We start from the raw sequence: 16,662 nt of genomic DNA, 5'->3' as shown, positions 1-16,662 counted from the left end.
TATAAATATATTGATATCACTCACACACACAAATACATATAAGTTAAACACAATACAAGCACAAAAAAAAAAATACTTGTTAAAAGCACATTATTTCATTCTTTACATATATTCATTCCCTATGTGCCTACTCTTGTAATTTATATTCTATATATTTATATTTTTATTGGATGTTAGTACTTTAATTTTGTCCTGCAGTAGGAACCTTTGAGGCCAGAACCTTTTGTCGTCTTCACGGGAGATAGTTAGTGACGGACCACGGCCGGCCGGCCATATTTCCGCTAATAACAATCCCAGCTAACCTACCGGAGCGGGTTGTTTTGAGCTACGGTGCACTTTGGAAACGACTAATGATAAGTATTTAGTAGTTGCTGGTAATAAAAGTGAAACAGAAATTAAACACACGACAAAACTGCGACCGTCCAGCGAACTGATGACTCGCTTCTTTAGCATGTAGCCTGCCTATGATTAGTAGTCGGTTATCGTTAACATGTCTAGAGAATAATTAGAGATTTCTCATTTGGTTTACAGATAAATAAATGAAAAGGGTAGCTTTCTACGGAAAGTGCAATCATGTTTCAAGTGATCATTTCCTTTTGAGAAGATTTTCCAGGCGTGAGTAATGATATTTCGACTATTAGTGTGTCTTATTAGATACGTTTCATTTGATTTCCACCACCCCTGTCCTTGCAGTTCAGCATTCACGTTAGGCTTACAAGATGAAGATGTTCTCAGTGGCCCACAAGACTGTCTTTGTGGTGGACCACTGTCCCTACATGGCCGAGTCCAGTCGTCAGCAGGTGGAGTGTGATGTGCTGACCAAGAGCCGAGGCCAGGGAGTCATCCCTTTGGCCCCCGTGTCCAAGTCCCTGTGGACGTGCGCTGTGGAGTGCTCCATGGAATACTGCCGCATCCTCTATGACATTTACCCGCTGGACAAATTGGTTAGTGAGTCGTTCTGGTTTGTTACTGCTAGCGGAGGCCAGATGCTTTCAAGTAAAATCTATATTTCTTACAGATTAACTACATTGTGAGTGATTCTGAGTTCCACCTCTTGAACAGCTGGAAACGTGATTGCCAGAGCACTCACGAGGTTAGTATGTCCCTTTAAACCAGTGTTTCCTGACCTTTATTGAACTAAGCCACATTTTGTATTCAAAAATTGTCATGTTACACATGTCTACATAACTTACATTTCCTTGCCTGACAGCTAATGTCATCTCTGGCCGCGGTGGGGCCCCCCAACCCGCGCGAGGACCCCGAGTGCTGCAGCATCCTGCACGGGCTGGTGGCGGCGGTGGAGTCGCTTTGCAAGATCACCGAGCTGCAGCATGAGAAGCGCATCGCTCTGATGGACATGGCCGAGCGGGTCGCCAACCGGGGTCGTATTATCTGTCTCACAAACGCTAAAAGGTAGACGACGCAGTGATGGAAAGTTCAGCGTTATGATCATCCATCCAAAATGTTAAGTAGTGTATAGATGTTTTTTTTATTTATTTTTTTATATCTTTCAATTGATTTGGACACCTTTTTTGAATATTGTGACCCATCTTGAAATGATTTCAGATTAAATTGAGTTCCTGTTTGTTTTTATTATGTTTTCTATTTCTATATTTAATTGGTGTTTAGTAGAGAGAGTGTTTTTTTTCTTTTTCTTTATTTTTTCTTCTTTAAAAATTATTTTTATGTATTTATTTTATGTGTTATTGTTTTGTTTTGTTTTTGTTTTGGAAAAGTTGGAAATTATGAATAAAATAATATTTTGTTGAATTTTACAGTGACACTCACGTGCGTATGTTGGAAGACTGCATTCAGGAGACCATTATGGAGCAAAACAAGCTGGCAGCAGGGTCAGACAGGTCAGTTTATTTCTTTTAATTGCTATTATTAAGTATTTCTATTTTATTATGCAGTCCTTATTGGCTGTTTCAGGCTGATGGGCATCCAGCAGTGTGAGCTGGTCCTCATTCACATTTACCCCCAGGGCGATGACACGCTTGTCTCAGACCGGCCCAAGAAAGAGGTAGGTGCTTCGAAATCGTCCTTCTTAATATTTACACAGCGGCATTTATTTTTGAATCCCTCTTTCCTCAAGGTGTCGCCTTTGCTGACCAGCGAGGTTCACAGTGTCCGCGCAGGGCGGCACTTGGCCACCAAGCTGAACATTCTGGTGCAGCAGCACTTCGACCTGGCCTCCACCACCATCACGAACATCCCCATGAAGGTGAGTGACCTTTGACCCTTGCTTTGTAAAAAAAAAAAAAAAAAAACAGTTATCATACGCTGCATGCATTGCTCCACTCACGTCTGCTTTGAGTTCTCACTCTTGCCGCTTGCCCGCTTTCTCCGCGCAAGCCCCTCCTCACTTCCAACAACTCAATTCACTTCACTTTTTTTTTCTTTCTTTTTTTTAAATTCCTTTTGGTACATCTCACCTGCATGTCGATGCGACTGAACCCTGCTGCTGGTTTCATGCTGTATTTTCTGTTTTGCTAGCCCACATTAAATGTTTGCGAACAGGTTAGTACTCGATTCTCATACACACACACGTGAGGAGTAAGGGGCAGAGTCCGAGTCATGTGTCGTGTCTCTTATTTTTTGTTGTTGTGTGTGTGAGTGTTGTAGGCTCCTTTGTTGCAAACATTCATTTGTATGACGTGTGAGATGTTAAGAAAGAAAGGCAATGCTGGTCTCACCATTTTTAATCCAGTGGTATTCAAATCAGGTAATAAAACAACCTAAAAATCTCGAGTGTCTGTTATATATGAACCCACCAAAATATAGGTATTCAAATCAGTTTTCCCCATTGAAATGAATGGAAAATTCGTTAATCCGCTCCGGTCGGTTAGCCTTTATTATACAGACTTGGGTTTGTCATGAATGCTTGAAAGACTGCAAGTCAAAGTTTTTAGTAAGAAAAAAAAGTCATATTAATTCATTTGTCATTATTTTAGCGTGACATTTATGTGTCATAAATCTGCTATTTTTACTGTAACGGTAATACGGATTTGATTTATGGCTCGTGTTTGACCTTTAAAAATAATTGCATTTTAAATCACAATATGTATATATATAGTGGGGGTGTAATCACAATTTGATTATTTTCTAAATCCCCCCCAAAATAATCAAAAATTGTGTGAGCCACAAAATCATTGCGACCAGTGTTGCCTCTTCTTCACCTTTAAATCTGTTCAGTGTCTGTCTGTTTTTCCGCAACTTTCCACTTTTAGTCACCCACTGTGTTATCCCGACTACATCACTTCAGTGTTAAACACACCGTTAGCACTTAGCATATAGCTTCCCCCCCACTCCCTCAAACTGAGAAACACCCTCCCATAACCGGAACATGAAATCAGCAGTGTGTGAGAATTTTTCCTCCCTTCTCCAACTTGACACTAACACGTTGTGTTTGTTTGTGTCTTTTCTGCGGACGGACAGGAAGAGCAGCACGCCAACACGTCGGCCAATTACGACGTGGAGCTGCTGCATCACAAGGACGCCCACATGGAGTTCATTAAAAGTGGTGGGTAACTCAAAAGACTTTCTAATATTTTTGGGTTGACGTCTGCTTTAAGAGGCTATTTTCTATTTCTCGGTCATTTCGTCTTGGCGCAGGAGACTTGCATATGGCCGGCACCAGCACACGGGAAAATGGCCTCAAAGAAACGGTCACGCTGAAATGGTGCACGCCGCGAACCATCTCCGTAGGTGCGTTCAAGCCCAACGAGGGGCGGAGTCATTTTGGGAAATGCGTCCTGACGTTTGACGATTTCTCCCCCTCCGTTTAGAACTGCATTACTGCACAGGAGCTTATCGCATCTCCCCCACTGACGTCAACAGTCGTCCTTCGTCATGTTTGACCAACTTTCTCCTCAATGGTAAGCCGCGGTTTCCAATTTTCTGAAAAATAATTGTTGTGGCTATTCAGTAATATGACTTAATTCCTTCAGAACTGTTTACAAATATTTTGTTTTTGAATTGAATCATCGGCGTTCGTATTTGCTCTTGTTGGCTCCAGGCCGATCGGTTCTACTGGAGCAGCCGCGGAAATCCGGGTCCAAGATCATCAGCCACATGCTCAGCAGCCACGGAGGCGAGATCTTCCTGCACGTGCTCAACAGCAATCGCTCCACGCTGGAGGACCCGCCTTCCATCAGCGAAGGCTGCGGCGGACGTGTGACCGATTATCGTATCACCGTATGTTATACCAAACAATACAACCTAAGAATCTCTTGGTTTTTTTTTTTCTGATTCCTTTCGTCTTTTTTTAGGACTTTGGCGAGTTCATGAAGGAAAACCGCCTTACCCCCGTTTCCGAGGCGTCTCATCATCCGGCAGCAAAGCTGCCGGCGGAGCGAGCCAAAGCTCAACTTGAACGCCACACGCGTTACTGGCCCATGATCATCTCCCAAACCACCATTTTCAACATGCAGGCAGTGAGCACATCTTCCCTCGCCTTTCCCACCCTAATCTGGCATCCTTCAGCGTGCGTTTCTGTCCCCCCCATCTAATAAGGTGGTTCCTCTGGCTAACCTGATCGTGAAGGAGGCTCTGACTGAGGAGGACGTTCTCACCTGCCAGAAGACCGTCTACAACCTGGTGGACATGGAGAGGAAGAACGACCCACTTCCCATCTCCACTGTGGGTTCCAGAGGCAAAGGCCCCAAGAGGTTGGCTTGTGAACTTCCTGTCTAACGTTTTGCATTCGCTCTTCGTAAAAAAGTTCATGATCAGGAATCGGGGACAATCATTTTCAGTTGATCAGTATCAATTAAAAATGATCTGCTTTTGCTGATTGAAAGAAAGCACGGTGTGAGATGTGGAAACATTTTGCTTACATGGTCAACAGTAAGGATGGACCGATTATCGGCCAGCACCATCATCGGCTCCGATATTCAGTGTGTGGACGAATGTCTGTTTTAAAAATCTAATGGCCCATAATAAATCCATTTTATTATTTATTAGTCATTTTGGATGACTTTATAGACTGTATAAAACTTTATTATTTATTTTTTTAGATTTTGACGCCAATATTTTCCTTTTTGCTGAAAATTAATATCGGCCTCCTAGACTACTAACAATCGGTGTTGTAGCGGCCCTGAAAAAAAACATCATTCTATCTCTAATTGAAACATATTGTTCACTTTGGAAGAATTTAAGAGGGCTGAAATGATGTTTGTTCCCTGCAGAGACGAGCAGTACCGAATAATGTGGAACGAGCTGGAGACTTTGGTGAAGACCCACGCCGGAGCAACGGACAGGCACCAGAGGGTCCTGGACTGCATCATCGCCTGCCGCAGCAAACCTCCCGAGGAAGAGGAGAGAAAGAAGCGGGGCAGGAAGAGGGAGGACAGGGAAGACCGGGCAGATAAAAACGGGGGCAAGGAAGTGGAGGACAAAAGCTGGAAGGACTCAGAGAGGCGAGTTGTTGTCACGTGTGTGTATACGCAAACTGGACTCCTCAGGTAACCGTCACTTGACTCGGCTTTGTTTTTAGGGCGAAAAGTGTGCCCGATAAACAGGATCAGGAATCAGAAGTCATCAAGGATTCGCCGGACTCTCCAGAACCCCTCATCAAAAAAACCCGTCTGGCCACTGAAGAGGTTGAGTCACCAGAGGGCGCAAAAGGTACTTGAATCAGGGTTGTGTTTTTCATCCCAGCCTTTATAGAGAAATTGTATTTGTTTATTTTTATTGGAGGTGTCAAATGACCCATTTAAACTTGATACTTTGTGTCGCCACAGGTCCCGTTTCGCTCCTCTCTCTGTGGACCAATCGGATCACCGCCAAGTCCAGGAAGCGGCGGGAGTTTATGGGCAGAGCACGCTCAGTCAACAGCAAGTTTGAGTTGTACCAGCACCTCAAAGATGAAAACGGGTGAGTTCGGAATCAGCTGCAAAAAAATAAAAAAAAAATAGATTTACAAATGCTTGGTTGTTAAAATAATGAATTACATGCATTTTGTCTTTTTGCAGGATGGATGTTCATGAAAATGGCAAGGCCTCCAGATGATGCTTTTCCACCAAGCAGCGGTGCCTCAATGTGTTTTAAACGTGGTTGTCAGTCACGCCCCAAAAGCACGACTTGCCAATGAAATGTTGGATTTCTAATTTTTTAACCATTTTTGTAAATATACCATTCATGTATTGTACATTGCAATAAAAGCGGACACTAGAGAACGCTGGATTGTATCATGTTTACGCTCTCTTCTTTATACGCACCCAATCAGTTTGGAGAAAAACAGTCCCGCAAACTTGGCTTGCTTAACTAAATCCCAGTAAATGTTGATGTTTTATTACAGTGAGTAAATGTTCAGTGTACAAATGTATGCAAGCACAAAAAACATGTTGGTATGTGAGCATTCTGTTTAAATTCTGGAAGCAACAATTGTCCCAGTTTCTAATTTAATCAGTTAAACACAATGCGGTAACATTTGGAGTGATTTTAGCGAAAAGAAAAAAAAAAGACAGCTAACAAGAGGTCACAGAGATGCCTGTCTAGGTTTACCAACTCGCTGTGGCGTTAATAAACTCCAAATTTGGATTTAAGGGGTAGGAAGTTTGAATAATTGTTTCTGTAAAATTATGGTGTGGTTTTACAATATAGTTCTAAACTTTTGAGGGATTATAACTGATTTCAGGCTGTCATCTTCCAAATTGCTGTGACATCATAATGTTTAAATTTGCGGGTAAAATGTTTGAATCGTTATTATTATTGAAATAAAATCAGAAATGACATATTTAATAAAAATGTAATCACTAAGAAATGATTTCACGGAGGCTGCCATCTGCGTTTGCCAACAGGCGGTGACGTCATCATATTTAACCAAATCTGGATTTCCGGTGGAAAATGAAACGTAGCGCCTCCTCCTCCTCCTTCGACCCCACCCGTTTCGTACGGCTTCTATCAAGTATCAACTTGATCCAAAGTGCACGAAACGGCTGGTCACTGTTGCGGAATTAACATAAGAATGTACTCGAGACGGCGCCGTTAATCTGCGGTGATATCCAAAGAAACTACGGGTGGAGGGGGGGGGCATAAGCGAAAACTTTCGCTAGAGAGTCGAAAATGGAGAACGACATCCTGGAGATGGAGTCTGTTTCTGACGCCGAGGAACTGGAGGGAGATGCCCGCTTGGAAATGATAGAAGAAGACGTCGGTGAGAAAAACCCACGAGCTGTTTTTTTTAAAACTTTTGTTGTATCTTTGGTTTGGGAACTTAATCAGAAAATTGGCGGCGCATACACACAGATGGCAGGGGAAGTCACGTTCATACCCAATGAGTCACTTCTTCACAAAAGTGTGTTGAAATCATTGTGCATTGCCATTTACAGTGGTTGTTGTTGCTGGCAACACAAACAAACAGCGGGGGCGTGTGTCCGTGCCCGAATACTTAAAAAACAAAACCAAAACGGTCCTTTCATGTCCCTCAGGGATGTCACATGGGCCCTCTGACATTTTCTTGGATGTTGTGGTTGTGCCTAGCAACAGTTGGGTTTGTTGTTGCTTCCATTCCTTGAGTGGAACCGCGCTGCATCTTCGAGTGGGACAGAATGAAGTCCAACCTGTCTTTAAAGAGGAAAGTGTTTGCGCAGCTGACTGGCTGCACGGTTTGTGGCAGCTCTATCAATGCTGTCCACCTATTTGGACAACTCTTGTCTTACAGACAAACATTCTCAACTATCTGGACTATTTAGGGCAAAGTTGTCCAAACCTTTTCATTTGGGGTCCGCATACAGAAAAACGGAAGGATGCAAGTGCCACCTTGACATGTTTTGACATGACTGAACCTCAATAAAGCAAGCAATTATTTATTGTCTATATTTTCTAGGTCTTTTGAAAAACTGCTGCAAAACACTGCACAAGACAAATAGTTTAGGATTTTCAAGATGTTCACATTCAGGACCAAAACAGGAACAATCTGACCGTTTTTAAAAGAATGACTGATTTATGAACATTAATGATGCTCATAAATCAGACCTTGACACAAAGCAAGAAGTGAAAGAAACAATTTTTGCTTCAAAAAATTCAATTATCTTTATTCACCACATTAATGCTATTTTTTTTAGTCGTAAATAGTTTCTTTGCCTTTACAACGTATAAACCAACTTATTAGTGACAAATTTTATTTTTAGTCTGAAAAATTGTCGGGCCGCAGACGACCCTCGGGGCATAGTTTGGATAACTCTGATTGAGCGTCTTCAATGATCCTAAAATGTAAAGGATGCTTCGCTTCTCTCGTGGCAACTTAGGGGGTGGGGAGAAGAGAAGATACTGTATTATTGATCCCACTCCCAAACCTCGCAGACATCAGTTAGTGCACTTAATGGCTCATCAATTATTCACACCTACACTTTGGTAGCATTATTAAGACTGAAAAGATGGTGACTTGATTACGGTCTTGAATTGGAACCACACACGGAAAATAGAAATGTGTGACCCTCCCTGCTGAAACACAGACAGGAAGTCGCACTCACAAGGAGGAGGACATCAAACAGGCCTTGCTGCATGTCTGAACGTGCGAAAACAAATAACACTCAAAGAATGCATATGTTGCATCGTTGTTTTGTGCCTGATTATCATGCACACTTGACAGCCGTACGGCGAAAAGTATAAGGGATTTAAAATTGACGTCCAGTCTTTTTAACCTCTGGTTTCCTTCTACAGTTTACCCTGAGGAGTTTCTGCCAACATATCACGGAATTAATGACGGCTCGACCGTAGTCAAAGTGCAACTGGTGAGTTCTGCCGGTCACAAAATTCCAAGTTGAATAGCCTAAAAAAAATTAGCGTGTATAAGTTTACACCACTAAGCCCATTATAATAACCACATTCTTGAAAGAAGCTACACATGCTTTGTAATGTTTGAGTGGAGCCTGGCGTAATGTTTGCTCATCCCACATGGCTTGCATAAAGCACGACGACATTTAAAACCTTCAGCGGTGTCGCGCGGCACACGGGCCAGCCGTCCTTTTCTCGCCGTCATGGATGAAGACGAGTACGAGTTCCATGCCGCCGATTTAGCTGACGAGCCGCACTTTTGCCCGCAGGCCGACTTCAACGACAAGCCCGATTCGCTCTTTTTCAACGACGGCGTCCGCCGCATCGACTTCATCCTGGTCTACGAGGACGAGGACAAGAAGGAGTTTGACAAGAGGCACACGTTCGCACGGCGAAAGGTACTTTTGCTGAACTCTCCTCAGTTGAACTATGACATTGATTCTCCGAGTGCGGTGCCACGGATCACTGAGTTGCAATTGCAAATCCAATTTATAACATTTAAAACTAGCAGCAACAGTTTACCGTTTTTAATCCAGTACAATTAGGGATGATTAACGATTCACTCAAGCGATTCGATTTGATTTTCAGTTCCCGATTTCGATGAGATTTTTTTTTTTTTTATCTTTTTTTTAACAAAATGAATGACTCATTTCAAAACCAAAGGATGCTTTTATTTTAACATCTGTGCCAGAAGTCAACATTAATATAAATAAATGTACAATATATTTGACTGTTATCATTACAAATCCTTTTGCGGTCAAAATTTCAATATCGACTCTTTTATTTTTTCACATCGATGCATATTTCTAGCAATTGAAATCGATTTGAAATTGATTTTAAATGAATCGTTACATCGTACAGTACATTTTTTTACTTTTCATGCCGTTGAGTACAGTTCAGTTGTATTTAATTTTTACCTGTAAGTAGGCAACTATACATTGGACCAATTGGAATTCAAAACCGATTTCACAAAGCTTCTCAAATTTGTGTTTGAGCATATTCTAGCAAACCAAATGTCTTTTCATGTGGCATTCTTTTCACTGGAAAAAAAATCCCAAGAGTGCGCATTTGAGACCTGTGTTTTATCACTATTGACTCTGGACTACTATTTGCACAGGGAGTTTTAGTTTGCATCAGCTTCAATGTGTCACAGCCGTTCATATTTATTATCAAGTTGCTCTTGTCTTGAATGCTACCTTAAATCTCTGGCAGGAGATAAATGAACAGCATTGCGCTCAGGTGTTCTTTTGCTGTGTTTCAGAACAGGGTGGTGCACGCAAAATATTGTAGAATGTTTCAAATGCGCCTCTGCTTCAGATCAGCTCAGCCAAAACAAACACTGCTGGTGCTTGGTATTTGTTGCTGCATGGCAATAAGGCGTCTTCCTTCTTCTTGTGCAGAGGCGGCGCGAATACTTTGAGGCCAGCCTGATGAAAATGGGAATGGAGTTGGAGGCCACACGATCTGTAAGTTGCTTCTATTTGCTGAGGAGGGGGCAGACTTGGGATCAAGGGCCAGGCTCCGTTAATGAAATGGAAAAAAAGAAAGAAATTGCAACATTTGAATGTTTCCAGTCAATTAATCAACATTTTTAAATGAGATCAATGAATGTAAATTAGGCTGTTTTCAGAAACTGGCTAGGTTTATGCAACAAGTCTTTTTTTTTTTTTTTTTAATTTATTTACATTTTTGAATCATGTACTTATAATTCATTTGCCGATTATTTGATCAAATCAAATTGCATAGGTAATAAAATAAAATGGCCTCTGCCATTTTTTTCAGTTGTGTTTTTTTTCAGAAAACACTAAAACTTTATTATATATTTACTTATAATTTCAATTCAGGGGTGCAATTGAATGATCCGTTTAATTAAGGATAAGTCGATTTTAGCAGGGGTGGCCAATCACAAAATGTATAAGGCCAAAACATGGCTTTTGTCTAAATATGACTTTGACCATTGGCGACGATCCGTATTATTGTAGCCATTTATTTTGTTTTATTATTCACGAAGAACTGATCAAGCGACTATTGGATGAGATAAATAAGTGAATTTCAATCAAGCTGTTTGCGCTGCAGGTGGCGGACGACAACCTGGTGTTCGTCAAAGTGCACATGCCGTGGGACACGCTGTGCACGTACGCCGAGGTGCTGCACATCAAGCTGCCCATCCAGCCCAACGACCTGTCGTCGCAGCGCTCGCCGTGGTGGCACTGGCTGTCGGTGGTCACCAAGCCCTTCTACCCGGACGAGAGCCTCATCAGCAAGGAGGCCGAGTTCTTCACCGCCCCCTTCGAGAAAGACCGCCTGGAGTACTTCTACGTCAAGGACAGGGACGTTTTCTTCACGTCGTCCATGCGGAGCCGGATGGTGAGCTCGCGCCTCAAAATGGCCGTCAACGGCGTCCTAACGAACGGCGGCGCTCCCTCGCAGGCTTATTACATCTTGAGTCGAGCCCCCTACGAGATACGAGGCAGCTTGAAGAAGTTTGGCATCCGGAAATTATTAGACGGCGGCGTTTACAAAGCTGCCTATCCTCTCCATGACGTAAGTGTGGACGGTCGCTTTGCTCGCAGGACATTCTGTGCAGGTTCATCCCGTGTCGTGTGTTGATCCAGTGTAGGTTTAATGTGAAGTCGAAAGAAGAAGGCTGCCCCAACGAGAGGTACCGCCTCTACAGAGAATGGGCTCACCCAAAAAGCTTCTACAAGATGCAACCTCTCAACCTTATCAGGTGACCAGCTCCATTTGGGATTTTTCATGACTGTTACTTTTTATTTTATTTTACTTTATTTTATTTTTTTCAAATTCAATGAGTTTTAATTCATTTTTAGAACCGTTTTTATTTATTTTCATTTTAGTATTAGTTTTAGGTTTTTTTTTATTATACAGGGCATTTCGGTGTGGAAAGTTAGAATTTGGGGGAAAACAGTGAAACTTTGAAATGAGAAGAATAATAGCCAGGAAGCCAGGAATTTTTGAAATATGGTGAACATTGATTGAGAAATGGGGAAGTAGAAGCATGTCAGAAAAGTTTAGAAGCATTTTCAGAAACCTTTTGCTGTAATTACGGTATTTATCCTGTATTTCACAAAGGTAAAATGTGGTTACTGTTTTTTTTAAAGCGCTCTCATTTTGATTTCAGTTATTTTGTTTGTTTTTTGTTAACTAACGTAACCATGGCTCCCACGTCACTCACCAGGCCAGACCCCGCCTTTCAAAGTCATATCTGCATCTCTCACTGGCATTTTATTATTTCATAATATATACATACAACTGAATAATAGCTTTCTGTTCAGCTCAACTTCTTGTGCCATGACATTTTTACAACGCCAAAATTTGCAACTCTGATGGGAAACACTGCTCTATTTTTTACTTTTTCCCACAGGAAGTACTACGGTGAGAAAATTGGTATTTACTTTGCCTGGTTGGGCTTCTATACCATCATGCTGGCTCTTGCTGCTGTTGTGGGTCTCAGTTGTTTCATATACGGATACAAAACACAAGAAACCAGCACTTGGAGGTACTCGTCGTACATCTTTATGGTCTACAGCTCGCTCTCAACAAACCGTCGCACTTGACAGATGAGACATCTGCCGCTTTTTTGCGTTTGCAGCAAAGAGGTATGCGACCCGGAGATTGGAGGCAAAATAGTGATGTGCCCGCAGTGCGACCAGGAGTGCAAATACTGGCGCTTAAATAGTACCTGTGAAGCTTCAAAGGTCAGTACACAGTGGTGTGCCATGTTATGATAAATCAGGTTTTAAAAAATATGAAAAGTGATCAGGCTTAAACTTGATTCTGTTTTGTAGAAACTGTGCATATTTGACAATTTTGGCACGCTGGTCTTTGCAGTTTTCATGGCAATCTGGGGTAAGTCACTCAAGCTCGAGTGTTTTTTTTCAACATGACTCAGATGTGCCCCCAATCAGCTGATGTGCGTGTCTTCATCTCCTCGCTGCAGTGACGCTGTTCCTGGAATTTTGGAAGCGCTACCAGGCCGAGCTGGAATACCAGTGGGACACCGTGGAGTTCCTGGAGCAGGAGGAGCCGCCTCGGCCTGAATACGAGGCCAAGTGTATTTATGAGAGGAAAAACCCAGTCACGGGGGTGAGTTGCACGCTTAGCCTCATCTCAGTTTGGTGGCGATGTGTCCAAAAAGTTACAGTAGTTGTATGTGTGTGTGTGTGTGTGTGTGTGTGTGTGTGTGTTTGTGATTTAGGTGAAGGAAAAAGTGCCATACACAGCCTGTGGACGATGCGTTCGGGTGTCAATTGGAATGGGGACCGTTTTATTCTGGGTAATATAATTGTGTGTTATTAAATATAAATGTGTATACTCTATATAAATATGTATACTCTATATAATTTATGTATATGTATATATATATGTGTATTATTCCTTGCACTTTTTTCAACTCAACTCGAACTGCTCAAACTTTAAACTGTTCAAAATTTCAAATGAAAAGCCAAAAATGAAGATTTGTTGTTTTGTTTTGTTTTTCTCCTCTACTAATTTCCACAATTTTTGACCGATTCAAACCGTTCCAACTTCAACATGCTCAGCTCATTTTCCGGATCATTGTACATTATTCCATTTCTTCATTCGCTCTTCTAGTTCTTACAGTAATGTTCCTTCAAGTCAAAATCCATCAGGATGACGTTTTGACATTTGCGTTCACAGATCCTGCTCATCCTGGCCTCCATCGTTGCCATCATCGTGTACCGCCTGGCCGCCTTCTTTGCCTTCTCGGCCAGGCTGCGAGCGCAGGACCTGAAGGAGCTGGAGCCTCTCAAGGAGTATGTGACGCCGCAGATGGCCACGGCGGTCACGGCCTCGCTCATCAGCTTCGTGGTCATCATGATTCTCAACATGCTGTACGAGCGGGTCGCCATCTGGATCACCGACTTTGGTGGGTAGCTGAAATGAAACATATTCATACAATATTGGAACACTAGAATACATGTAGACTGATGATATAACAATCAGGCATATGTTCTTTGTCCTCTGTGAAGATCAACTGAACAGCCTCAATGAATTGTTCATGATGGACAAACTGTTTCATTCTTAACATACTGTTTAATTATGTTATGACTCTACGTTTTGAGGAAAGTACAATACTATAGAGTGCTGTGGCATTTCCGTTCATTTCAACGGGTCAAGATGATTTGAGATACACTCTCTCACCGAACAGAACTGCCAAGGACCAAGACAGACTATGAGAACAGCCTGACGCTCAAGATGTTCCTCTTCCAGTTTGTCAACTACTACTCGTCTTGTTTCTACATCGCCTTCGCCAAAGGGAAAGCCGTCGGCCATCCCGGGCGGCCCGTCTACCTCTTGGGGAAATACCGCAACGAGGAGGTACGATTTTTTTTCGTCCTCTTGTTGCGAGTATATACTCTTTGAAAATGAACATTTCTGTCGTGCTTCTTTCTTTTTTGTCATCAGTGCGATCCTGGTGGTTGTCTGATTGAGCTGACCACTCAGCTGTCAATCATCATGGGCGGTAAAGCCATCTGGAACAACATCCAAGAGGTCCTATTACCGTAAGAAAGCAGAAATACACAGTAAGAGCCGGTATGGGAACAAGGGCTCAGCTGAACTATGACCTCGCCCGGCCGTCTCGCAGGTGGGTGAAAAATGTGATCTTCCGCTACTGCACGCGTGCGTCAACGCAGAAGGTGCTCCCTCGCTGGGAGCAGGACTACCAGCTTCAGCCAATGTCCAAATTGGGACTCTTTTATGAGTACCTGGAAATGGGTAAGAAGGAGTGAAGCGTTCAAACGCACAAACGGGCAAGCGCCACTGAGACAAAAATAGGGACACGCCCACTAAATGGTTTTTAGGCCATTACCATGGTTTCGATTTCTTTCATATTCAGCAAGTACTCCACCTGGAAGGTACTACAACAGCTAAATAAAAATAATGGCTGGATGATATTAAATGTGTAGCATTGTTAATAATGTAAATAATACAGTGTGTACTATAATATACCGTTGATATGAATATATGGGTGTATTTTTTTTTTCCACTCACGTAGTCATCCAGTTTGGCTTCGTCACCCTCTTTGTGGCCTCCTTCCCCCTGGCTCCGGTCTTGGCGCTGGTCAACAACCTGTTTGAAATCCGCGTGGACGCCTGGAAAATCACCACACAGTTCCGCCGCATCGTTCCCGAGAAGGCCCAGGACATCGGCGCCTGGCAGCCCATCCTGCAAGGCGTGGCCATCCTGGCCGTCGCCACCAACGTGAGTTGCCGTCCCGCCGGTTGAAGGCACCTCACCCGCACCCCGTCACCAATGGTGGATTCCTCGGTGCTGAGCCCAGGCTATGATCATCGCCTTCACCTCCGACATGATCCCGCGGCTGGTCTACTACTGGTCTTTCTCCGTGCACCCGTATGGCGAGCGTGACTCTCAAACCATGCAGGGCTACATCGAAAGCTCCTTGTCCATCTTCAACATCAGCGATTTCTCCAACTACAGCAGGCCGCTGAGCACGCCGTACAACATCACCACCTGCAGGTACAAGCAAAAATGTATTTATGGTCAATCTAATCTGAGCTCACATTCCCGGAAAAATCGTTTCCCCCCCAGGTATCGCGATTTCCGCTACCCCCCCGGGCACCCCAAGGAGTACGAGTACAACATCTACTACTGGCATGTGATCGCTGCCAAAATGGCTTTTATTATAGTTGTCGAGGTAAGGAAGACCCAAAAAACAAAAAAAATGCTTTCGAGGTACTAGGGATGTGACGATTAATCGAAAATCAAATGTTTTTTTTCATCAAGAAAATGATGTCTTGAAACGTTTGTTCATTCCAGACGCATAGCACATTTGGAATGTGTAGATCAAATTTTGCGCTTGCGCCAAACATCTTTGTCTTTTGCCAGCACATCGTTTATCTGACCAAGTTCATCCTGTCCTACGTCATCCCCGACGTGCCGTACGCCGTCAAAGAACAAATGAAGCGTGAGAAGTACCTGACGCAGGTGATCCTGCACGAGACCAACCTCCAGCTGGTCACCAAGCGCCTGAAGCCGGCCCACGACGTCACGCACAAGAACTCGGACGGCAAGACGGCCAAGTAGGGAATCGCGTTGGATTTGGGTTTCTAAGAAAAAGAAAGGTGCTTGCCAAAGACTGAAAGTGAACAGAAGTGACGGTTTAAGCAAGCAAGTTGGACAATGAGGAGAAACACTGTTAATGTGGCGAAATACAAAGAGAAAATGTAAAGTTGCTATTGTTACAAAAAGGTCAGGTGATAAGCTCTTCTTAAATTCTGACATATTTCAGTATTATTGAAAGCCATTGAGATTACACTTTGTTTTTACTTTATAATCATAGAATCAGACCAATGTATCTGCGATGAGAAATGGTCATTGTTTTAGCAGCAAGTCTTTGTGTGAAATCTGTCAAAATACTGAACAGTTACAGAAAGTCTGTCAGTCACTTTGCCAAAGTTTGATTAAGGTTCAGTATTGATGGATTTCGTAAAACTCCATTCATTCCGCTGCACTTTTTTTTATGGACAGGGTTCCGATTATGTGACCACTGCACTGCACATTATTTTGACTGCGTGTTGGAACCTGTGTCAAAGAATGCAATACCGCTGCTGTATTATCGCCACGCTTTTTGATGGTACTATCACCACTATAAAGGGCCTCTTGCATCTGTGTATGCTTATTTGTCTTTTATACAGAGCTATTAAATTGTTTTATGAAGAAAATGTGTGCTAAGTGTTCATTTTTTGTTTTCTTGCACATTATTGTTCTTTTGTTGAAACTAAATGTATATGACATCTTAAATTTAGATTTTACACAACAGAAAATATACCATTAAATATAATGCAGTGTACTTTACACATTTGACACAGGCGGGCG

At 42.7% G+C, this 16,662-nt stretch overlaps 2 protein-coding genes across 3 annotated transcripts; both read left to right on the top strand.

Moving 5' to 3' along the window:
- Window positions 1-223: 223 nt before the first annotated feature.
- On the top strand, window positions 224-6,184 carry ints13 (integrator complex subunit 13). Of its 2 annotated transcripts, XM_086023044.1 has the most exons (18): window positions 224-615; window positions 694-944; window positions 1,019-1,093; window positions 1,211-1,413; window positions 1,779-1,859; window positions 1,933-2,023; window positions 2,096-2,224; window positions 2,497-2,520; window positions 3,439-3,523; window positions 3,616-3,708; window positions 3,789-3,878; window positions 4,019-4,197; window positions 4,272-4,436; window positions 4,516-4,670; window positions 5,190-5,420; window positions 5,498-5,628; window positions 5,745-5,877; window positions 5,976-6,184. In XM_086023044.1, exons 2-18 carry the CDS (start codon window positions 720-722, stop codon window positions 6,010-6,012), a joined length of 2,127 nt encoding a protein of 708 aa, XP_085879170.1. In that variant the 5' UTR covers window positions 224-615; window positions 694-719; the 3' UTR covers window positions 6,013-6,184. The 2 variants fall into 2 exon arrangements, with proteins under 2 accessions (XP_085879170.1, XP_085879172.1); XM_086023046.1 differs by lacking the exon at window positions 2,497-2,520.
- Window positions 6,185-6,860: 676 nt separating this feature from the next.
- Window positions 6,861-16,508, top strand: ano6 (anoctamin 6). Its single transcript, XM_086021847.1, has 20 exons — window positions 6,861-7,159; window positions 8,668-8,738; window positions 9,051-9,179; window positions 10,182-10,247; window positions 10,858-11,148; window positions 11,212-11,325; window positions 11,397-11,512; window positions 12,167-12,301; window positions 12,395-12,500; window positions 12,591-12,651; window positions 12,743-12,888; window positions 13,001-13,078; window positions 13,462-13,690; window positions 13,973-14,142; window positions 14,230-14,327; window positions 14,411-14,541; window positions 14,822-15,027; window positions 15,107-15,303; window positions 15,376-15,481; window positions 15,673-16,508. The coding sequence occupies exons 1-20, from the start codon at window positions 7,069-7,071 to the stop codon at window positions 15,868-15,870; spliced, it is 2,739 nt and encodes a 912-aa protein (XP_085877973.1). The 5' UTR covers window positions 6,861-7,068; the 3' UTR covers window positions 15,871-16,508.
- The last annotated feature ends 154 nt before the right edge of the window (window positions 16,509-16,662 follow it).

The sequence above is a fragment of the Filicampus tigris genome, chromosome 22 (genome assembly GCF_054856515.1).
Source record: "Filicampus tigris isolate MCC_2025a chromosome 22, RoL_Ftig_1.0, whole genome shotgun sequence".
NCBI classification, from domain to species: domain Eukaryota; kingdom Metazoa; phylum Chordata; class Actinopteri; order Syngnathiformes; family Syngnathidae; genus Filicampus; species Filicampus tigris.
This window is presented reverse-complemented; position numbering and strand designations above follow the sequence as displayed.

Coding starts and splice junctions, on each gene's coding strand:
- ano6 (XM_086021847.1), top strand. CDS start 7,069: ATGGAGAACGACATCCTGGAGATGGAGTCTGTTTCTGACGCCGAGGAA. Junction 10,248..10,857: donor AGTTGGAGGCCACACGATCT/GTAAGTTGCTTC, acceptor TTTGCGCTGCAG/GTGGCGGACGACAACCTGGT. Junction 11,326..11,396: donor CTGCCTATCCTCTCCATGAC/GTAAGTGTGGAC, acceptor GTGTTGATCCAG/TGTAGGTTTAATGTGAAGTC.
- ints13 (XM_086023044.1), top strand. CDS start 720: ATGAAGATGTTCTCAGTGGCCCACAAGACTGTCTTTGTGGTGGACCAC. Junction 1,094..1,210: donor ATTGCCAGAGCACTCACGAG/GTTAGTATGTCC, acceptor CTTGCCTGACAG/CTAATGTCATCTCTGGCCGC. Junction 5,629..5,744: donor GTCACCAGAGGGCGCAAAAG/GTACTTGAATCA, acceptor GTGTCGCCACAG/GTCCCGTTTCGCTCCTCTCT.